This window comes from Lepisosteus platostomus, chromosome 9, assembly GCF_059453375.1.
Source record: "Lepisosteus platostomus isolate fLepPlt1 chromosome 9, fLepPlt1.hap1, whole genome shotgun sequence".
NCBI lineage: Eukaryota > Metazoa > Chordata > Actinopteri > Semionotiformes > Lepisosteidae > Lepisosteus > Lepisosteus platostomus.
The window spans coordinates 16,227,226-16,251,606 of NC_142619.1; the positions used below are offsets into that span (position 1 = coordinate 16,227,226).

At 38.1% G+C, this 24,381-nt stretch overlaps 1 protein-coding gene across 1 annotated transcript in view; it reads right to left on the reverse strand.

Annotated features, from left to right (window-relative positions):
- Nucleotides 1–19,890, reverse strand: part of st8sia1 (ST8 alpha-N-acetyl-neuraminide alpha-2,8-sialyltransferase 1) — a 59,205-nt gene extending 39,315 nt beyond the window's left edge. Inside the window, exons 1-2 of the mRNA XM_088646959.1 lie at nt 19,080–19,890; nt 14,177–14,321 (exon numbers count right to left, since the gene is read on the reverse strand). Of these exons, the coding sequence (XP_088503085.1) occupies nt 14,177–14,321; nt 19,080–19,261 (327 nt within the window). The 5' untranslated portion in view covers nt 19,262–19,890. The remainder of the gene's footprint in view (nt 1–14,176; nt 14,322–19,079) is intronic.
- Nucleotides 19,891–24,381: the final 4,491 nt, after the last annotated feature.

Consider the following 24,381-nt stretch of genomic DNA (forward strand, 5'->3'; position numbering starts at 1 on the left):
ATGTAGCACAAGTCAAAATGTGTAAATCATTGTCACGGGAGCCAGTTCTGACTTCCATGGGGTGCGTTATTAAAGACCCTATGCAGACGGTATTATCCGGAAATGACTGGAGAATGACAACTGAGGAAGGTACAACGGGGTTAGGATAGGTGAACAAGACAGGGGGCGGTGACTGTAGTGATCAAGTGCTTGGGGGAAATGTGGAAGCAACCAAGTCCAAGGAACTCCAAAAAGGGAAGTCGGGGCACAGTCCGTAATCCAAGAGCCAGGAGATCCGTCCAAGACAAACAGTTAAAAACAGGAACCGGGTCGGAGCCGGCACAGGAACAGGAACTAAAAGCATAATGGGACCAGGCGCTCTGAATCCCGGACCCAGGCGGTCAGGACTCTGGGAAATAAGACCTGCCTTTGGGCTACCCACAAAATAGGCAAGCCTTGTGGCATTCATCTTCCAATACTGAGACCGGAACCGCAGAAACGCTAGGCTTTTAGCCAAAAACAAGACGAGACGCACCAGGAAATAATACAAACTAATCATAACAGAAAGGAGTAGGAGCGCCCTCTAGAGGAGGGATGTGGAATGTAACAATCATAAATAAATCATTTATGTATTCATGTATTCAAGTCTATGCAGTTGTACTAAAAGTAATTTTTAAACAAAAAGTTTGTCAATATTTATCCGTAAATCTTATCCTGAGAGTTGCTTCAATGTCAACTGGATCCCTTAAGAAAGGTGGAGACATTTTTTGCGGGGAACAGATTGGTCAGTGAGACGAACTCCAGTGCTTGACATTTTTGCCAGGTGTACAATTTTAATGTACTGTTTGTTTATGTTCTGGGGAGGTCATATCCAAGTTTAATTTGGGATCCTATGGGAAATATGTTGTCAATTTATGAATTTTCCACTTATGGACAGTTTTCAGTATATGAGTTAAGTTCATAAATAGATGGATGACTGTATGCAGTTGCTTTTCTTATATAAAGGGCTTTTAATGCTATGTCATAATGTACCTTCTGACAAAAAAGACTAACAAAGATACGCAAAGAAAAATGGCAGTTGTGCTTTTTTCTTCATTTCATTCTGAATATAATATATAGTTAAATATGTCAAAACAAAATGATTAGAAGACAGGCTATAAGAAATAAAACATATTATAAGCAGAGAGCATCTTCCCAATGTGTACAAGTACAAAAAGAAGATCAAGGCACTGTTATGCTGAGACTGTAGCACTTTACTTACTACTACCCACTGAAGCTAAGCAGGTGTGAGCCTGGTCAGTACCTTGATGGGAGACCTCCTGGGAAAAACTAAGGTTGCTGCTGGAAGAGGTGTTAGTGGGGCCAGCAGGGAGCGCTCACCCTGAGGTCCATGTGGGTCCTAATGCCCAGTGTAGTGATGGGGACACTATGCTGTAAACAGGCGCCGTCCTTCGGATGAGACGTAAAACCGAGGTCCTGACTCTCTGTGGTTAAAAATCCCGTTTCTCGAAAAGAGTAGGGGTGTAACCCCAGCGTCCTGGCCAAAATTTCCCATTGGCCCTTACCAATCATGGCCTCCTAATAATCCCCATCTATGAATTGGCTACATTACTCTGCTCTCCTCCCTACTGATAGCTGATGTGTGGTGAGCGTTCTGGCGCACTATGGCTGCCGTCGCATCATCCAGGTGGATGCTGCACATTGGTGGTGGTGGAGGGGAGTCCCTATTACCTGTAAAGCGCTTTTGAGTGGAGTGTCCAGAAAAGTGCTATATAAGTGTAAGCAATTATTATTATTATAATTATTACTAGAGAAGTTTACTCTTTGCTTTGAGATGCACTACCCAGCAGAGGAAACCTACAGGAACAGATTTTTTATTCTGAAATCATCAGAATCACGACACTTGAACACAAGTGGATGGCAATTAGCTTGTTTTGGATTTGGAAGGCTATTGGTTACACCAGATTTGGAAGGTTATTAATTACACCAGAACTAATTCAGAATTGCTATTACTAAAAGGTTTGTACACTTATTCAACTCATTTTTCAAATGAGTTTCAAAAAACATTTTCAAACTCAAATGTTTCCAATTACGTTTCAGAATTTTTGAACATTTGGTTTGCACTTGGAGATTGTGTGCTAAATAAATAAAGATAAAATAAATTCTGTCTCTCTGTAAGTCCTACATCCAGGACTTTCTTTCACAAATTTGCTTGCATTCTCCCACCCTCTGCCACCTCTAAGCCCTTGGAGCAAACTCCCTAGCTCAATCCTTACAATATTGAGGAGTAGTTTGGGCAGTCCAGCCTCATGGCTAGACTCCCATTCCTTCAAAAAGACAAGTCACGCCAAATACTCTACACATATTTTGTCCCTCTATCACAAAGTGTTTAATTCTACTAAACTAGCTGAGATGGCCACTCAGCTGGGGCAGACAATGAAAAGGCAAATGCCTCTTGTGTAAAATGAGATAGGTAGTGGGATCCAGCATTTCCGCAATCGATAAGGATGTAATACAAAAACTCTGAGCTGTTTTGAAACAGGACTTTGTCCTGGGTTGGGTTTTTGGCGCAAAAAATATTGAATACTCCCAGAGTGAAGATGGCAAATCCTGAAAGCACAGAAGTAAAGCAGAATGAGCAAGTCCTGTGTCTTTATTCTTCAAATTTTCTGGTACAAAAATTAGACAACTCTTTTAAAGAGCGTCAGTCCTTCCATTTTTGCTTGGCTCAGTCAGTAGCTGGCCAGTTACAGGTCAGCAGCAGCCCAGCACACAGGCACCCATGCAGCAGATCACTGAGGGAGGCTGCTGTGTTGTCTTTACTGCAGCATTTTACTGATGTCTTCCACATTGGTGAACAATGTCTGCTTCACGGGGACTGTGTGATATAAAACTCACTGCAGACTCCAGACCATTTTTCTTTTTTTAATTCTGTCTTTGACTGAGAATTGGGTACATAGTGAGTGTCGGCTCATAGTTTCTGTGTTACTGCCATTATCAGGAACTGAGATTTATTGATTTTATTTTACATAGATCCTTTCTACCCTCAAAAGGGTGCTATTTAAACCTTTAAATCTGTTATTGTTTAGATTGTATATTTTTCTTTCAGGGCATGTTCTTAATTTGGTTTTAACTGCAAGTCTTTTTCTTTTTTAGTGATTTTTAATTTAGGCACATTAACAGTTTAATTATTTAAAGTGACTTTTTTCCATAGTCTACTTGGGAGGACAATTTATTCTGATGTTTTTTGACTGGATTGTAAGTTGGCTTTGAATCTCCAACTCACTTTGTTGGGTATTATGTATTCTGATGGGTGTGGGAGACAACATTTTAGCATTTAAAAAGTAAAAATTATTCAGTTTTTTGCAAGACATAAATAATACTTTGTCACTGACTATATTTTCAACCAGTCTCCGTTTCTATAGTACAGAATAGAAAAACACTGTCCTTGTCTCTAACAAAATACCATGCCAGTTTCTACAGATTTTTTTACATTTTTACATTCACCCCTTGATGTTATAATACTATCAAATGAAATGTTTCAGACAAATAATTCAAGCTAAATTTTAGGACTTTATATTCTATTTTATGGGATGCTTTTGAAGAAAACTGAAGATAACCCAAGCAACTGCTTTTTATTATTCATAACATTTTATTTTATGAAAATTTCTGCAACCAAATTGTTTCAAACTTAACAACTCACCTTTTCTGACGCCACTGCCCTAGAAATTAACCTTCTTTGAAAAGAATACATTTACTGCCTTGACATTATGCAGTTTTTCTCATATGCAGGTCTGGTAGTTGACATAGCCATTTACTATCTTTGAGACTCCACATCAGTTAATACTTTTTCGCAATTAGAATACTACTATTAGAATACAATTAGTACTACTCCCAGATCATGTAAGATCATATAACCTTTACACGTCACTATTTTAGTATAAATTATTGGTTTGATCAAGGAAAGTGTATGAAAGCTCTTCAAGCTCTTTACATAATTTTTCTCACACAGAGGCAACTGTACTGATGAACCCTACATTCCTGTTTAAACTGAAGCAGGCAGTTCAGAACATAACAAAGTTAAGTAAATCACTTGGAGTTGATGGTATCCCTCCTGAATCCTATCTCGATTTTTTAGCTGTAGGTCCTCTTTTGCTTGATATACTGCCACTGAGAAAGGGTTCTTTTCAGAAGGATGTTAATACTGCCATTATATCTGAGATTGAAATAAGATAAAGATGGCACACAGCTTTTGTCTCATCACACAGATTTGCTCAGATGTCAAACTGTATTCTGAAGTGCTGTTTCACTGGTTGGAAATCTATATAACTCAGTTATAATCCAGCTAACTACGACCAGAAAGGCTTTAATAAATGACCTCTAACGTGATCATATTTGCTCTCTCCTCAACATTACACACAAAACTACATATATTGTATCCCCCCCATACAATTCTATCAATAGATGCAGAGAAGACATCTGATTGAGTTAAGCGGGGTTATTCATAGTGATTTCTGTATTATGTAGGGTTCAGATCAGGTTTCATGAATACATTTAAAATTGTATATTCCAAACCAATGTTGTTTACAGGCAAGTCTTCTTTCCAGTTTGATATTTCTTAAGGCACTTGTCAAGCTCTGTTAAATGTTTTATGACTTCAGTACTCTATCAGGGTATAAACTTTATTGGTCTAAGACTGCATTACTGCCATTACAATTTGCAGTGGAGAAAGCTGGCATACCTCTAGTGCTGCCATTGATCGAACACCTTAGAAACCTTGGTATTGAAATATTTTATAATTTCATGCTACCATAGTAAACAACATTTTCAATTTTATTTCACCTTGTTTGTTTTTCTGTTCATTGTCTTTTTGGTTTAGCACTGACACTCCAGTATCTTGGCAACATTCTAGAAGCAAGTCTGGTCCCTCCAGCCTTAAGATTTTAATTTATACCAGGGTATCTCTTCAGCATTGTAAATTGTGTTTGGGCATCATAATTACTCAGTTAATTAAGATTTAACATTCAGCCGGAAGATTCACAAAATCATATCTCTTATTTTCAATAGTCACAAACTGCTTAAATGTAATTCTTCTTTTCTCTTTTTCTGAACAAAGAGAAGATTTTATCAGATATTTTCATGAGCATGATCTTTGCCTGTTCCAGGTCTTGTCACAATTTCCTGGTTCCTCTTTCTTTTTGTATTTGTTTCTCTGTTCTGCAATGTGTAAAATAAAAATAAATAAAAAATGAAATATTCATATTAGATTTAACTGAAAGGTTAAATGTTTGCACGTCTCTTATATGGTGAACTCTACCTGGTGGAAAAGCTACCCTGCTTCTTGTAATACAACATAAGATGTTGTGTTTAAACCTTGCTACCCTTTACAATTTATTCTTTGGACTTTTGATTATTAAAGCTTTATCTACTAAATTTTTGTCCGGTGTGGTAAATTATGGCGAAACTACTTCTGTCTGGTATGGAGATTTCATGTTGCAATGTAAAGGACAAGATGTGCACAAACACTGCTTACTTTCAATGAGAGTGAAAATTCAGAAACTACAGATGCAGCCATTCAAAATGAGCGGTAAAAACCCGCGGTACAGTAACCAACCCGCAGGGCACCGTAGGGCAAGTGATTGGCTGGCCAAAATGACCGACAGGGGCACTCGTGGTGCATTGGTTGGTAGTGAAAAGATTTAATCATTTAATGTCTTTACTGTGCACATTTCAATCCGCTTAGTTTTGAATATTTATATGGAATTTTACCACTAAAGGGAAATTTTAGTAGCTGAGCATAAAAAGAAGAGGAGCATAACGCATCTGAAAGTCATAAACGATATTAATTTTGGAACATAAACATACAGTATATAGCTGGTCTTGGTACTTTAAAGAAAAAAATACACACCAGTATTCCATTTCTCCCTAAACATTTTAAACTTCGAACTCTTTAACTAACGTGATACCGGAGTCAACAAGCATACTTTTAGAATTTGATTAAAAGGGAATATAATATGGAATCGCGTCTCTAAAGAATTTAATAACGGTATGATTATATCCGTGTACTGCGACAGGCCTGTTCATGCGAGCTGTCTTGTAGCCTACTGGTCTAGGTGTGTGACTACCAACTGGCAGGTTGTGTGTTCGAATCCAGCTGGTGCTGGACTTTTCTTTTAACAAACATTTCTTCGAAAAAATAGAATAGCGATATTATGGACAATCAATTGACTTTTATATTTCAAAATATCTCAACATGATCGATATTTGCGATATTTTGAACACATCTTCCCTTCTGACAGCGGTTCCTGCTTCTATCGTGTGTGTGTGTGCAACAGAGTAAATTTTTATAGAGAAATGGAGGCTGGACAGTATGCGTTACAATATAAACATTTATATTGATTTAAATCGTGTTCTGATTTAAATCGGAAACGCGTGTTTAATTATGTGTTTTTTAATCATAATCAGACTAATGCATTTCTACATTTTCTGTATGAACCAGCTTAGAGGTTCATACAGAAAGACAGCTTGTGTTTAAATTGAGTGTAAGGTAATTTATGCTTCTAAAGTCATGGTCAGCATTTATTATTGTACTGTGCTGTCAACTTTTTCTGTGCCTAGTCACATTATTTTATAGCGTTTTTATTGCGTTATTAAATCCGGTGGCGCTGTATGTTAGTTTCCTGACTCCCATGTCACATGGTCTGTGATTGAATCCCATGGAACTATGACTTTATTTTTTAACAAACATTTCTTTGAAAAAATGAAACGTTTCCCTTGGTCAGAGATTAAATAAAACCTCACTCGCACCAAACAAATTTATATTTCTAAATATCACAAAATACGTTCATTGTCTTCCAATCAAGTCGAGTTGACATTGGAAGCCTGCCACACCCGGACTGTTAAACCAACTCATTAGCACGTCAAAGCCCATTGAGGGTATTGAGCCAGTATTGGCTTTAGTATTCCCCCCCCTCTCCCCTCAATTCAATTCAATTCAAGGTGTTTTATTTGCATGACAGATGGGTACAAGCAGTGTTGGGTATGTATATTGTAACGCTTACGGCAGACAGGCACTGCGTAAGAGCCGGCGCACCAGAGCAGCGCACCGAGGGAGCGTCTGCATTTATAACTTAGTTTTTAAAATTAGTCAAGCAATATGAAGCATCTCCTTAAGTCCCTTAAATACATTGAGCACAGCTTTCTCACCACTTAAGATTGCTTTTGATACCATCCTTACACAAAGCAGAAGGGAGATCTTAGTGCCTGAGCATAAAAAGAATAGGAGCATACTGCAACGCGTGTGAAGTCCATAAACGATATTAATTTTGGAACTTAAACATACAGTATATGGCTGGTCTCGGTACTTTAAAGAAAACATACACACCAGTATTCCATTTCTCCCTAAACATTTTAAGCATCGAAGTCTTTAACTAACGCGATACCGGAGTCAACAAGCATACTTTTAGAATTTGATTAAAAGGGAATATAATATGGAATCGCGTATCTCAAGAAATTAATAACGATATAATTATATTCATGTTGCAAAAGAACTGCAACGGACATAAAAACTCCCTTGCTTTTAACAGAGCGTTCCATAATTTCTAACTACGAAAATGCCAGGTGAAAGGATTTGTAAACATATTTTGTTAAAGCAAGTCAGTTTTTTCCGCAACACATAAAAGACATTTTCCCAAGAAAGTTTAGCCTTTTTTCACTAATGAAACCACTAAATAAAGACATAAATATAGAAATCTTAAGATTTGTTTTATTTAATGTTGGTAGCAGGATGAACTGTCAGAGTGTATATTTTGTTGCAGAGTTGCTGCAAGATGTTAACAGTGAAAAAGGTATTTAGAAATGAGTTATTTCAAGATGAAAATTTTCAGAATAATTGCAAATCTAGCAGGATAGAGAAAGCACAGAAAACTGGCAGTTAGATTGATCAGATTAGTATGAAACGTCATTTAGCAAAGGGAATGAGAAGAGTGACAAACTAGTATACTTTAGATCTTTTTTTCTGAACCAGGGAAAATCTGATCATGTTTCCCTATAACAATAATAAAAAACTTTATTTGATATATCACCATTAAAGGTGGCATCTCAAAGCAATACAGTAGATGTAAAAACAGATAAAAGGACCACAGATTACAAAGTAAATGCATATAAGAAAGACAAGCAGTTAGAGGTGCTACCAAAATTAGAAAATGAAGCAGATACAGACACTAAGTCTTCTGAAAAGAAAGGTTCTGAGGTTAGATTTAAACTGGCCCTGGTGTGTGTGTGTTTGTGTCTGTCTGTCCTGTGATGGACTGGCGCTATGTCCAGGGTGTATTCTGCCTTGTGTCCGTCGCTTACTGGGATAGGCTCCAAATCCTCTGTACTGGATAAAGAGATTAGAAATGGATGGAAGTAAAGGCACTGTGTGGATGGAACTATACACAGTGTTAGAAACCCACTATGAAATGGCAGCATCTCACTGAGAATAAAACATTTTATAGTGCTGGCTTAAGGAAACAGCCTTTCCACCTCTCTTGCACATCAGTATCCATACCTAGTTATTTAAACAAATTGCCTCTAATTATAAACATCTTAATATGCTGGCTCTGTGGATCCGCATCAGCTATGTTTGCCCTTTCCTTCAATTCATGTGCATCCAACACACAGTTCAACGCTAGCAACTACACAAAATCTAAAATATGAGCTCTACTTGCCACTTACAATACCAACAGTACCAGCTAACTTAAGTAGTGACATTTTCATGGATCTTTTTAACAATAAAATTTACAACATCAGACTTCAGACACAATTAAACAGGCCTCAAAAAAGTCTCGTACAAACATTTTCAGCATGGAATAAACCGTTACTTTAATGGTATAAACCTTAAATGGATTCATATTCTCAATAAGATTTGGTGCTCAGTAACATGACTTAGAAAATGACAGAAGACATACGTATCATGCTTATCCTTCTATTTTTCATAATCGTAAACTCCTTAAGGCAGTTACATTTTCTCTGTTCTGACCTGGAGTTACAGAGAAATTTAAATTCTAATAAGAGATTTGTAATGAGGAAAGTCATACCAATCACTCATACAGTACCAGGATTTGCAATTACAATACAAATACTTTCTTTCTGTATGTGTTTATTTTGCAGTTTGAGTCTATGGCATTCCTTTGGGGGTCTATACTCCAAGGCATGACTTTTTTATGGGAACATAACATTTTTTTAAAGTCTTTTAATGCAAGCTTCATATAAACCCTTAGCAGTGGTTACTGTCTGGAGCAGGTACTTGAATGGCACAGATTCATTGAAATGATTCAATTTCTTTTGAAAATATTTGGGATAATACATATTCCAGAAATCACAGCCGTTGAATTATCCAGAAATTAATTTCTCTCAGGGTGTATTTAACCCCTCATGGATGGCATTGTATGAAATGAGTTTGTAGTTCCCCATTTGCCTCTATTATGAGATGCTGTGGACACTATTTTATACATTTTAGGAGTGTCCATAGGAAGGTATGTTCTAGAAAGAGTGAACTTCTGTTTTGCCATTATTTTTAATAGGGACGTTACATGTTTACACTTGGTGCTCCTACTAGAGGAGAGGATATGATTAATCTAGGCTTATCACAGAAACTGAAACACATCTGGTTGGTGAGTCTACTGTGGGTAAAATGTTACTGGTACCGCATGTTGTAAAGCTCGGTATTTTCTCTCTTGGCCTGACTTTTTTTAATGTCTGAGTGTTAGAATCCATGTTGTTGCTGGTAAGGGAACGGTAGGTGCTGTGATTGACACAGTCAAAGCCTTGTACAGAGATACCATTGTAGCTGTTTGACAGTATTTTAGATGCCCTTAGTTAAAAGCATGGGAGGAAGTACTGCCAAGGGGAGGGGGGGGAGCAAGGATTTTTTCTTTGAGTTTGTGAGGTAATTTTTTGTTATATTGTGTTTCAGAAAGCAAGAAAATAAGATTTACTGTATGATAAAAAGAGAAAGAGCTGGAGTAGATCCTCAGATCAGTTTGCTACCAGCAATCAAACAAAAAAAATGGAAAGAATTGTCTCCTCCTGATTGGAACCTTTCTTACTGTCTTATAATTTATCAGGCTACCTTTTAATTTCCACTGAGAGAAGGAAGTCACTTGTCATGCAGCTATTTTATTCTTCATTGCACAATATGCTCTAAGTTAGCAAATGAAACATGAACACTTATTGAAATAAATCAAGAATACGATTAACATGAATGTATAAACATCCAAACTATACTTTATCACATTTAATTATTGTTTACATCTTCCGCCTGAGAACAGTCACCCGTTGCTACCCAACGCAGAAACACAGCCACTAACTAGCAAAGAGAGGACATTAGCTAGCCAATATGATAAAGAAATAAATTATTATTTTGTTTATTTCTTTTGCACATTTATTTGAACATTTCCATCGATTGTACAAGCACTTGGAAACTGTCCAATCCCTAGTTCATCAGGCATTTTCTTTTACGCTGCGGGCATTTTCCCGGTCTGTGTCTTCTAGGATATAATGCCAGCGAACTCTTGTTTTTATGTCCACTATAACTACGCTGGGCAAACGTTCTGAGGTCAAATTCTTCCAGCACGGGGGTACCTTTAAAGCGGAGACGACGGCACCAACATTTTTTGGCGCGCCTTCTCTTTAAAGCCCTGGCCAAATATGAAGACAGTACGTACAGTTATAATTCAAACGGAATTAAAAACTACACATCCCAGTTACCATGGTGGTGCTTGTGATCATTGCGTTTAACCAACGAAACAGGGCGAAAAATCAGTCACATGACTTTGGGGCAGAGTTTCGAAAGCTTAACCTATCAGCAACAAAGCGAAATTTACACGATAGGCTACCTCAAACTGTCAGTTACACGACTGTGTATGTCGCTTAAGCCACTCCTATTTGGCATTTTAGTTATGGAGGCGAGAAGACGCCCCCCCCCCCCCCCCCCTCTCTGGGTGTCTGATTTGCCGCCATCTTTAACTGTTCGGTGTCCGAATCGGAGTAGCTACGCGTACGAAATAAAGTCAATCCCAACTACAAAACATATATTTTTGTGGTAAGAGGGCGCAAAACATCAGTATTTACTGCCATTAATTACTGTACGATTTATAGTTGAAATCTGAGCCTAGATATAAAGTTGGATATAAAGTTAAAATCTCGACAAAGCATGTAGGAAATACAGAGAAAATAAATCCTTTCTGACATCTAAAATTAGTTTCGATCAAGGTCTCTAAAACGAACAAGAAAAAGAGGATTTTCGGAGGGCAATTACGCTGTGTTTATATAGAATAAGTGATTTATGAGCAATCTAATTTCTTGTTCGTTTAAAACAGTGAAATGTCAGCTGCAAAAGATCGCACCAGAAACAGCACTCTCTCTGCCTGTCATAGACGTTCAGGAAAGGCTGAATGAAGTCATGTCAAGTACAATAATTCGGTGATCAATAATAACAGTTGTAGGACAGTATATAAGGAGGATAAGGATTTTGAAGTTGACTCGAAATCTAATAGGTAACCAGTGCAAGGACTTGAAAACAGGTGTAATGCATCCCTGATAGGATTCTTGCTGTCATATTCTGAACATATTGAAGATTGCTCAGTGTGGATTTAATTTCCCCAGTGAACAGGATGTGCATTTATTAATTCTAGAAAAAAAGCCTTTCTTGATTTCTCTAGTTCTTAGTTTCTCTAGTTCCCTTTAAAATAAACTATTATTCCACAATGCAGAGTATTACATGGCCAGTATTTACACATGATATTTGTGATTTAAAGAAATTAACACAAGCAGCTTTTGGAGATTTAAGTGTTGGCTGAGTTATTGCAGGATAAAAGACTAGAGATGTTGGCAAGAAGAAGATAATTTGGGGAAAGCTGAGGAATACACTTATAACAAGAACACTTCCTAATGGGGTTAGGCATACTTTTGATGAAGATGATGGAAGTTAACAGACTATATGTTTACATAGATACTGAAATAAGGATTGTATTTTAGATTATGTGTAGTTGCTGGCATTGAACTGTGTGTTGGATGCACATGAATTGAAGGAATGGACAAACATAGCTGATGCGGATCCACAGAGCCAGCATATTAAGATGTTTATAAATAGAGGCAATTTGTTTAAATAACTAGGTATGGATACTGATGTGCAAGAGAGGTGGAAAGGCTGTTTCCTTAAGCTAGCACTATAAAATATTTTATTCTCAGTGAGATGCTGCCATTTCATAGTGGGTTTCTAACACTGTGTATAGTTCCATCCACACAGTGCCTTTACTTCCATTTCTAATCTCTTTATCCAGTACAGAGGATTTGGAGCCTATCCCAGTAAGCAACGGACACAAGGCAGAATACACCCTGGACATAGCGCCAGTCCATCACAGGACAGACAGACACACACACACACCAGGGCCAGTTTTCCCATAAACCAATTAACTTACCAGTATGTTTTGGAGTGCGAGAAGGAGTCATATCACACATATGGAGAAAAACCATGTAACCCAGAGAGAACATGTAAACCCCACACACACAGGATGGCAGGAATTGAACCTAGGACCCCAGTGCTGCAAGATAGCAATGCTAACCACTTCGCCACCATTATAAATGGATGGATATCTTAGTTATCTTTCTAGTTCACAGGTTTGCATGCATAATTTAATTTTGAAAGCCACTGAGACATCAGGTACTACTGTTGTATTTATGAAAAAGAAACAAAACAAAAAACATACTAACAACTGTGCCATCCTACTCCTTAGTTAATACATTTTATTATTCATCAACAGTTAACATTGTTAGCAAAATATTTTGAATTATATTTAACCCTATTTTTTCTTTAGTTTTGTATTTAACTCATTATATGATAGTCAGACTTAATGTATATTTGAACAATGAAAATATATTTTTACAAGATTTTACATTAAGCACTTAAAATTAATATGGTTAATAATAGTAAACTGTAACATGCTGTAACTAGATCGGTTAAACTGCGAAGAAAATGCTTTCAGAGAAAATGTTTCAGGTGTGAAGAACATAGATCTCCAATGCAATTTCAACCAAACCTGTTCCCACACACCCTGCCCCCACTACCATTAGAATATATATATGTATGTACTTGATATCTCTAATCAATCCACGGGTCCCAGCACAAAACGAAACTAAAACGCATACCGTTTCGCGCTTCTTATTAGTTGCTCAAAAGTAATTTGACCGTATGAAATGCATAATATAAACCTAGAAACATATACGTGAGCAGTATTTACGTAGTATCGGTGCTAAGACATACCTCTCAAATACTGTAAATCAAGTTAAAAATATCTCAAGACCGATTCTGGTCATAATGAAACCGTTTCGTGTATGTTTTCTTTAAAGTACCGAGACCAGCCATATACTGTATGTTTATGTTCCAAAATTAATATCGTTTATGGCCTTCACACGCGTTGCAGTATGCTCCTATTCTTTTTATGCTCAGCTACTAAGATTTCCCTTCAGTGGTAAAATTCCATATGAATATTCAATACTTAAACGGGCACAGTTAAGACATTAAATATACATATACATACAGTACTGTATACAGTACAGTTTGCATACGGTAATATGTTTATGTTCCTAAATCAATCTCTTTTATGAGCATGTGAAAGGCATGGTGAATAGATTCTCAAAAATTACTGTACTTTGCATGATTGGAAAAAAATGCGTGATTGCGAAATGCTGTGGTGTTACTTTTAGAAAGACGGTCAATGAAAAAAGGAATGTGGACCAGGGCAATACTTTGAGTTTACACTTACAGCTTGTCCAAGGTCATTCATTATTAATACTATTAGTAATATCTTCGTTAAAGACTGTTGGCCACAGCTCAAACATGAGAGGTTGAGCGTTATTAGCTCCACCTTGCGGAAATTCCGGATACTATTATTTTGCTTGTCGTATTATAGGAGAATTTACGGTAACTAGCGGTATTTACCGGTAGCTTGCGGTAGACTGCGTACAGCGTACCGCAAAATAATGCGGTATCGCCAGCGCATTTTGAATGGCTGCATCTGTAACTTTCTATCTCACACATCTGAAAGCATCATACATTAATGACAATTAACAGGTGTCATTCAAAGTACATACTGTAACACACAAAGTACATAAAGTCCAGAAATGTGATTTATTAGAACAGGTGCTCTCATACCTCAATGAAGAGAGAGTAGGAATCGTTGTTGACTGTGTGCGAGTAGTAAAACTCGCCATCATACCAGAGGATCTTCCCAGGGGGAGCATTTTGTTTTGTCACCGAAAACAGGTTACGTGGATCACAGCAGTCTCTAAGAAGCTTCCTAAAAGTAAATAAACCAAAACCTCTCAGTAAATGTCCAAGAGAAAGCAGTTATCACTGGTCATACAATATTGATATGCTTAGACAATTGAAAGCACATAGAACTTTTCGCTTCCCTTTCATGTACTGTTTCACATGCTTTTAATGATCTTGCTTCCTTTTCAGACTGCATTTGAATTAGCTTTTTAAAAATAATTATCTACCAAAAAACAGAAATAACTTACAAAGACTGTGTAGAAGAATACAAGAAGTTCTCAATGGGAACATCCATTTTGTTCACAGTTTGTCCTTTGGTTTTATTCAAGTTTGCACCTAAGCTGCACTAATAACAAGAGCTGTGTTACTATGTTGCTACTGTATACTTTATAATACAAGCCACAATTGGACTACTTCATGGTAGATTATAGAAATGCAAAGCCTTAATTGTATTTGCTTACACTATCAGATGGAAATGATGACATACTAGGTGAAAGGCCTTTGACAAACCCTGAGCAGTGGAAGAAAGTTGGTTCTTATATTATGGTTTCATCTTCAGCAGGAAAGAAGAAAAATGAGGACTCTGCTTTTGAGCAAGTATAAAAATAAATGCCATTTATGGGACACCACTGCATATATCTGGAAGGGTTTTGAATACATTAATGATAGTCTGTAACAAAGATTTTAGTTTTGACAGATCAATGTTTTATACAAAGAATTTGATAATGTAATAAGAATGAGGAATTATCTAACAGGCATTTGCTCTCTTTTACACACTGCACTCAAATTCAGTAGGAAGTAGAAAGGCTCTTAGACATTTTAGAGAACAAATCTAAAGTAGCTATTCATCTATTCAGCTCAGATGCTAATTGGAAATTACTGCAATAGGAGTATGGTCACATAAATATGAGAATCTGTTCTTAATCAAGAGCTGAAATATAGGCTCCTAAGAAGCACAACTGTTAAAGATAACTGCTTAGAACACAAGTTACTGTAGGCTGCACCTGTAAGGGCAGAGTTCACAGGGACTGCCAAGCCAAATTGTGCAAAGCGTACTGCCAGGGTTGCACGGGTTTGAAACTGGCAGCATACCAGTGACCCCTGTGAACCTGCAGTCGTGTCATTGACAGCTGCACCAGATCCATTTCCTCTTTGGTTTGGTGTGGTAGGCAGTACTAGAAGCTGACAGTCATTGCATGCTTTAGAGCACTTGTATGTCATCTCCAATTTTCCTGTGAGGATTTGATCAGTCTTAATAGATAACTGTCTTATGCTGCTTGCAAATTCACAGATGACTGCCCACAGCTTACCCAGGTTCTACTCCACAGGAATATAACTTGTTTAAATGTAGTTCTTAAATTGTGTTATCAGCATCTTTTAGATGTTCTCATTCAGTAATTTGTAAATGACATAATTACCCCTCTCAGTTATGAATTAATCATGTATTTCAGAAGTTTGGAAAGTTCACATTCTGTAAAACAATGATGGTGTAAGCCTATCATTTCATAGTGGGACTAAAGTGAACTGTATAAATTCATATAATCAAATAACGTTTCTAAATAATCGTTTTAGAATTTACTTTTAGAATATTTAATTTAGAATAAGAACTGGATTTTAAGACTGTTTTTGTTATGTAAAAAGCTCCACTAGAGAATGATATCAGAATATATATCAGCAATGTGCTTTTCCAGACAAGGTTTCTCAACTGAAATTCCATAATTCCCACTTTACACCACCCCTTCTTCCTTGTTTTTTTACCAAATAGAAAATAACTTTTCCTCAGAAACTTAACTTCAGCTTCTAAAAAAAGGCCAGTTTGTACTTACTCTTCTATGGCTAAGCAACTCTGCACAATATGGCTTTAAAAAGTTTACTTTGTTTTGTCAGTTTCAAGTAATGATTTTATAACTTTATTTTTATGGTACTTCTCACTAGGTATTTAACAAGCAATTTGTATGTCCTTGATTACAGGTTTTTTAAGTGACACAGAAAACACTGTGACCAAATCTATGCACAGATTAACTACTCTCTATAATTTAGAAATGCTTTTGAAACTACCTGTAAAACAGTAATTGGGTTATTTAGATTTGGGTTTGTTAATGTGACATCATTACATGTACTCCTGGGTGATAATTATGCATGAGGATGACAAAAAATTGTAAAATGAAGAAAAACAGAAATATTTTGAAATTGGAACTGTATTTCTGCCAGGTGGCACAGGGACACAATGGTTAGCAATGCTGCCTCACAGTGCTTGGGCCCTAAGTTAATAATAATAATAATAATTGCTTACACTTATATAGCGCTTTTCTGGACACTCCACTCAAAGCGCTTTTACAGGTAATGGGGACTCCCCTCCACCACCACCAATGTGCAGCATCCACCTGGATGATGCGACGGCAGCCATAGTGCGCCAGAACGCTCACCACACATCAGCTATCAGTGGGGAGGAGAGCAGAGCAATGAAGCCAGTTCATAGAGGGGGATTATTTGGAGGCCATGATGGGGTAAAGGCCAGGGGGGAAATTTGGCCAGGACACCGGGGTTACACCCCTACTCTTTTCGAGAAGCGCCCTGGGATTTTTAATGACCACAGAGAGTCAGGACCTCGGTTTTACGTCTCATCCGAAGGACGGCGCCTGTTTACAGTATAGTGTCCCCATCACTATACTGGGGCATTAGGACCCACATGGACCGCAGGGTGAGCGCCCCCTGCTGGCCCCACTAACACCTCTTCCAGCAGCAACCTTAGTTTTTCCCAGGAGGTCTCCCATCCAGGTACTGACCAGGCTCACACCTGCTTAGCTTCAGTGGGTTGCCAGTTGTGAGTTGCAGGGTGATATGGCTGCTGACTGACTGAAGTTCAGTTCCAGAACTGTATGCTCTGCATGGAGTTTGTATGTTCTCCCTGTGTTCATGTGGGTTTCCTCTGTGTGTTTCCATTTCCTCCCACAGACCAAAGACATACAGTATTGGTAGATTAATTGGCTTCTGGAAAACAATTGGCCCTGGTGTGTGCGCATGTCTGCGTCCATGTGTACGATGCAATAGACTGTCATCCCATTCAGGGTGTATCTGGTCTTGTGCCCTTTGCTTGTTGGGAGAGACTCCACCTCTCCCATGACCCCATATTAAACAAAGCAGTTAGAAAATGGATGGATTTCTGCCAGACCGTATGATAAATGTTGGGACCCTACAAAATAAAAAACAAATGTGACTAATGGATCTTGCTTTGGTAGGAATCTAAGCAAATAAACAGTAGCACTGCATCAAATTCCCACAAGTTAACTTCAAATGTAGCACTTCCATCAGAGCATTCCTCTCTTAACAAGGTGAAGTGCTCTCGGGAATGAAAAATGGTCACTACCCAATCTGTACCCATCACTTTTCTTTTATGAGTTTTTAAATAACATTAAAGCAACATTAGGATGTAAAATGTGCAGTTTTCAGCTAAAGATAACATGACAATCAGTTTTAAGCAATGTTTAAATGATTCATCATGGGGAATAACAAGCAGAAAACATCCTATGAAGATGGTGACAGAACACCAACACGTTAATATAAAAAAAATCATGTTTTATCTAATCTAAATTAATACATGTAATAAAACTTCTATTTAGTAGGTGCTTGCTTCATGTAAGGTATGGTTTGAATTGTGCAAAGAGATACAGACGTTATATTTTACAAAAATAAAGTCAGTCTTCTGCAAGCACTTTTGCTTCAGACGTAGCGGAGTAATCTACCATCGCAGTGCGCATTCTTTTGTATCTTGGAATACAATTCGCTGGGTAATTGTAATAGTTCCTTGGGTTACTTAGAAACAGAAATTAGGCGGCAGTCTTAAAATTATAATCTCAACAAAAGCGACCTGTTTATTACTGTACTACAAATCCTTTACGGTAATGCTGACGGTTCAGTTATTATTCTTGCACTTGTGTGAATATTCTTACGTGAAATAACTAAGCTTCGATTAGAGCATGATCTTACTCGTACTGACCACAAACTGCAATATACAGCAGAATGTTCACGTACATGCAAATTATCTGTGATATGATAGTTTACTACTTACTCCAATATCAAAATTCGACGTTACTAATAGTAGATTACATTTAATGGCCTCGGCGTCAATATCATTACACAAAAGAAATGAAAGGCGAATAACAGGCTTCAAAAGCTGAATCAACTATCAGACTACTTTAGTTTCATCGACGACCTTGGCGCTCTGCAGCAGTGAATTACTGGCAGTTCACCAAATTAGTTATCGCTTGGCGTTGCACAATAAAACTTTTATTACCATATAGGGAGGATTTGTTAGCAAAGAGTATTTTAAGCATATTTGCACGATTTTCTTTCATATTATGTGTGTTTACACAAATTATTTCGTACTACGGTATTTGATTTGCTAAAGGAATGAATCTAAACATAATTTTCTCAATATTAACATACATTAAATTCAAGTAGAGCCACGTACTGAGGAAAAATAGATGACAATTAAATGAACTGATTATAATTATACCTTTCGCCAGCTTTAAATACGACTGTATGCATTTATTATATCATTTATAAGCATGCGGTGCGTCAAAGTGCAAATATTACTACAAACTACTGAGATTTGCCTTTGTTTTTTCACTGGATGCTGCTACGGCCGAGTAAAAAAGCATATTTCAGTTAAGAACTGGCCAATTGTTACATAGTAACAAGAGCAAGACACATCTCTCGTTATGTACTATATCAATTCAAACAGATATTCTACCACTTAAATTCTTGTTTGGAAAAAATGTACCTGAACATTGAGATGCCCGTGAAATTTTTGTTCCATGCGTTTCCCTGCCGCAAGACTTCATTCACAATCTCCTTGTCGCTTGGGAGCCTGTATACTGGGAAAATGTACAGCCAACACAGCACAAAAACACACAGAGCAGCCCAAACGGACAACTTGGTTCTGGGGCATTTTAAAAACATCATTACCAGTATATACACAGTTACAGAATATCCATTCAAACGAATTTGCAGATTAATAGCAAAATCGCCGCGGATTACTACCTCCGTTTAAAAAAGAAATACTTCATGTCTTGTTTTTTCTTCACAACTGATGGTACGAGGGGGATAAAGATTATATTTTCGTTGCGAAATGGTAACATCAAATTCTTCCTTTTTTTCTCATGTGTTTGGTCCTTTTACAAAACTGCAAAATACGTTGTTTTGCTTAGAACATTTAAAATTCTATATCCTCACGTTGGATGGGTTTCTACTAAAGTCAGTGCAGAAATATATTTTTTTCAGCTTTGTCAGATTCATTGCTCTCTTTCTGCGCCCCAGACGATGATTACATCCCTTACAAAACCACTGCAGTCTTCCCTTGCTTCAAGAGTTCTTAAAAAAATGTGCTCCAAGCTCAGCAATTTCATCGCGTTGGTATCCCAGTTGTATTTTTCCACCTCTGCGTGTCCAGCATAGTCGCGTTCTTTGAACTTCTGTTTTCTGCTAAATATATGAACCACCCAAATAAATTGCAAAGCTAGATGGAGAATCCTTGCCTTCCTCAGAACAAAGCACAGTCTCTTCTGCTCCTGTCTTTAGTGCAGCAACTGCAGCTCACACTGCCTGTCACTCATTCGTCTGTGGAGGTGTGTCCATAGGCGAGTGCTGCCCTCAGCTGGACACTCCATCCTACGTTGAAGACAAATGTAAAGAAAGCCTAGGAAGTCTTAAATAGATTATGTAAAGACTGGCACAGGATGCTTTCCTGAAAGAATTTGAATTATAATTGTAGGTAATTTTTGGTAGACAAAGATAGCTGACGAAAAATAGTTTTCTATACAGTACTTATCTTTCTTGACAAAGTCATTGTAGATTATTACAATATTTTGTCCTTTTTGGACAAAAAATAGGGAGCCTATTTGGTATATGAACAAATTGCTATTCAAAACTCATGAATTTCTAAAATAATTCATGTTTCTTTTATCTGTATAGGATTTGCCGTGTGAATACTTGTTTATTAAAGATACTATGTAGCTGTTCTGATAACACATGGATAACAGTGTGGCCATGTTCCATTCTGGATTTGCACAAATTGGCACATACTGTATAATGTTTCCCCTAAATTCAATTGATGAAGCAAGACCCCACTTCACTACCTGGTGTGCAGTGTAGGGAGGCTCCTGGTGCAAAATGGATACCATTCATCACCCAGGTGGATACTGTACCAGACACAGATGATGTGGGTCCGCTATATACTGTATGTAAATCACTTTGGGATCCTTCGATGAAAAGCAAAATATAAATACAAATTCATAGCTAGATGTTTTATGTATTTTGGCCCCTAGAGTCTATAATTCACCACCTATTGGCAAGTTAATGCTTGTGATTAAAAATGGGCATACTGTATCTACAATGCAAGCAAACCAGACGCATATGTCCAGTGACTTAGATGAAAACAATAAACTGGCATTGGTGTATTCGCAACATCAAGACTTGGAACTCAGTGGCTGCACAGCAGAATGTGGCAAAGTGCTTCTTACACCAGATTTGTGCCATATAACCCTACTTTAGAATTTAAAAACATATGGAGCAAGGACTACTCCTCTGACCTGTGGTGGAGGAGCTCTCTAAATAGAATACCCTTTCCTATAAAGAGCCTTGCCCTAGATGATTTCCCACACAGCCAGCATGTCCCCTCTACTCATCTACGTAGGCCTATGTACAGTATCACAGTAGTCAACAGTCCCAAAAAGATGATCAGAAGAATAAGAAGATCAGATAAGAAGATCAGACTGGAGCATGTACAGTGAACCCCTGGAGCACAGCATTTATAATAATTCTACTACAAAATATCGCTGTGGATATAGCATACAGCTGGCTCTGTGGTACTGTCTACAACATCACATGTTCTACCAACCCATTTTCATCCCATGCCTAGATGTAGAGTGCAGCCCTTCTAAAGGCATACAAAGCATCAGGAGACCCAAAGATAGCAGATCATCTTATTGCGTTTCTAACTGCAGTACACCAGGCTAAGTGGAGCTTAAGTGGAGCTTAACTTCACATGCTCCAGCAGAAAGTGCTGGAGTCTAACAAGCCAGCAGGTGCTGCTCAAAAGCCACTCATCCAAACAATCTTCTTGTTATAAACCAAGGCACTCCTGAACATAAACACCAAAAAAACAGGACAGACGGGAATTAGGCCTGAACCATCACACCCACAGAGGGAACAAAAGCACTGCCTCTTTTAAGTGACAGAACTACAGAAGGTTCTGCAGAATCTGAAGTGCAGCAAGGCAGCAGGATATGACAACAGCATGCCACAGTTCATAAGCTCTCACTTTGTCGACCCAGTTCTACACACTGATCATGAACTCCAACACCATCCCAAAGATATGGTGTAGAGCAAATGTCATTTCTATACCTTAACCTGGAAGAGTCCCCAGATTTCCAGCCAGCTGCGACCCAGTCTTCTTCCTGTCAGTGCCCTACGAAAACCTTGAGTGCCTCATTCTGCAGTACATAACTCAAGTTGTTGAAGAAGTGTGGACCAGGCTGATTTACACAGGGAATGTAGCACAACAGAAGAGGTACTGGCCCTCTCCACCTTCATCAGAAATGGTATTCAAAAAACCATAAATACAGTTCCTCAACCTCATTGCAGCCTGTGACACAGTCATAGCAAACAAAAATAATCCCAACTCTGCTGAACAACATACAATTGAGAATTAACCTCAGACAGGAAGTAAGCACATGGAAAAGACAAATGGACTACCTCAAGCACCAATATTGGCTTCCACCTTGTTTCATCGATATATGTACAGTATGACATCCCAAAAAACACACATCCTGAAAGTTTAAGTTGATGATGTCTGTCTGGCAACACAAGCCCCCAAGTTTGACACTATGGACCAGGTCCTAAATGAGGACATTTCCAAACCTGATCAGTACAGCAACATTTGAGGACTCAAACCAAGCCCACCCAAAACAGTATCCAATCTGTTTCACCTGTAAGTACTGTAAAAGCAGAAGCTACAAAAGAGCTGAATGTTCAGATGAACAATCAGAAATCCTACTCCAACATACCTTGGAGTGACTCTGGACAGGACACTGACCTTCCAGGAACACTTAAAGACAACTACTGCCAAGGTCAAATCAAGGAACAATCTGATCTCCAAACTCACTGATACAACATGGGGCGCTGCCACTATCACTCATGGGACCTCAGCACTGCATTCACTGCAGCAGAATGCTAAGCCTCTGTCTGGTCAAGATCATCACATACTCACAGAGTAGACATCCAGCTAAATGCCACTATTTACATCATCACTGGGAGTCTATACTACAGCCCAATTTCCTCTGGTTTCCAGTCCCAGCAAACATCCACATGTTCGATGACTCACAATAACCCAGAAAATGCTCTAAAAGGACCAGAATGCTAGTTAACCCTCCAAAGAAAGTCAAGAAAGTAAATCTGTGAAAACCTTCCCCAGAAAAGACTTCAACACAGACTCTATCTGGACACAAGAGTGGGAAGCACTGACTTAATAAACAAGCTTCTCATCACTACCCAACAATTCCCACCTTTCACCACCCAAGAAAAGAGTGGTCCATTCTGAACTGCTTGTCATGGTCCATGTGTTACCAGCCTCCACAGATGGGAAATTAGTGCAAGCCATCTTTGTGCCTTTGGGATGGAGTAAACTATGCAGCACATCCTAGAAGACTGTCCAACCCAGAGACTCACATGCAACTAACATTCTAAAAGATGCAAGCACACAAGCTGTGCATCAGTGTTTAAATAGGTTAATTTCTACTATAACTAGGAATTTCAACTTTACCCATAGCTTTGTATTTTGCCAGAATGTCTTTAAGGTTAGGATGGACTTTAGCAGAATAAAAGAAACAAAGTAGGGAAATGGCATATTGTGTCAAGAAATAGATAAAATTGTTGCCTGAAAACCAGTGAGCTTCCAGCACCCACAAAAAGCTATATGAGTTGAATAAAAGAGCACAGAGTCAAGTATTTAATCTTTTTTCAGGCATTTCTCATCACTTTTTCATTTTTTGAACTGAACAGTTGCTTTCATGTTGTCATGGAAGCAACACATGAAAAATAACAACATACTGTATACAGTAACAGGGTTGATAGATACCCGATCTTTTCTAGAACTGTAAAATTGTAAAAAACAATTATTGTCAGTATGAAATTCTTGTGGGAAGATGATGTGCAGTGGTTGGTTTTGTAGCCTGTCCACTTGATAATTAATTAATGGCCTCATACAGTGGGTCCACATCTAGTTCGGGTGTGACCAGCAGAGTTAATATCTGATTCAGTGATTCTCTGCTTAGGTTTCTTTTTTTAGTACAGCTTTGTGTAATATTCACCTCAATGACACATGTGCATGTTTCTGTCTGTAGTGACTTCAATACTGTACAATATGAAAGGGATATATTTGGGCTGACAGGGCCTAAAACTCTCTTGTATTGTGATAATATGATGCAAAGTCACAGTCAATTAATCAATATTCACATTGTTGTCTGTTAAATCTGTATACATACTGTAGATTTGAAATTTAGCTTCAGAGCCAGAATATTTTTTGTTTCATGTCATTGCCAGGTGCAAAGATTCCTGTCTGATTTTTAATTATTAACCTGACCACATACACACAGTGAGCCAGACAGAGTATAGTGGGTAGACAACTACAGTAACTTCCCAAGGTTTACCTGGCTGTAAGACAATAGCTGATCAGTAGAAAACCCTTCTTCACCCTGTCAAAGATGGCCCATCGCACCCTCCACACCACAACTCAAGTCAAAGCCCTGTAATTTAGAACTGCCATCTTCCAGGTTATATCTGCTACCAGCAGGGATGGCGCATTCTCTCCAAAGGGCATGGCTGCAATTGCCTGTGTGATCGATTTTGGTTACCTGTTGTGCCTGGGTATTTACATCCTCCTCTCAGCTTTGCTGGTTGGGTCAAAAGGAAGGACACAAGTAAATACATTATAAACACGTTATGCCACAGTAGTAGCCATTGCAGAGAAGTATCGTCCATCTGCCTTCGTTGGGGCACCATTTCTAGTCTATTTCACAGCCACACCT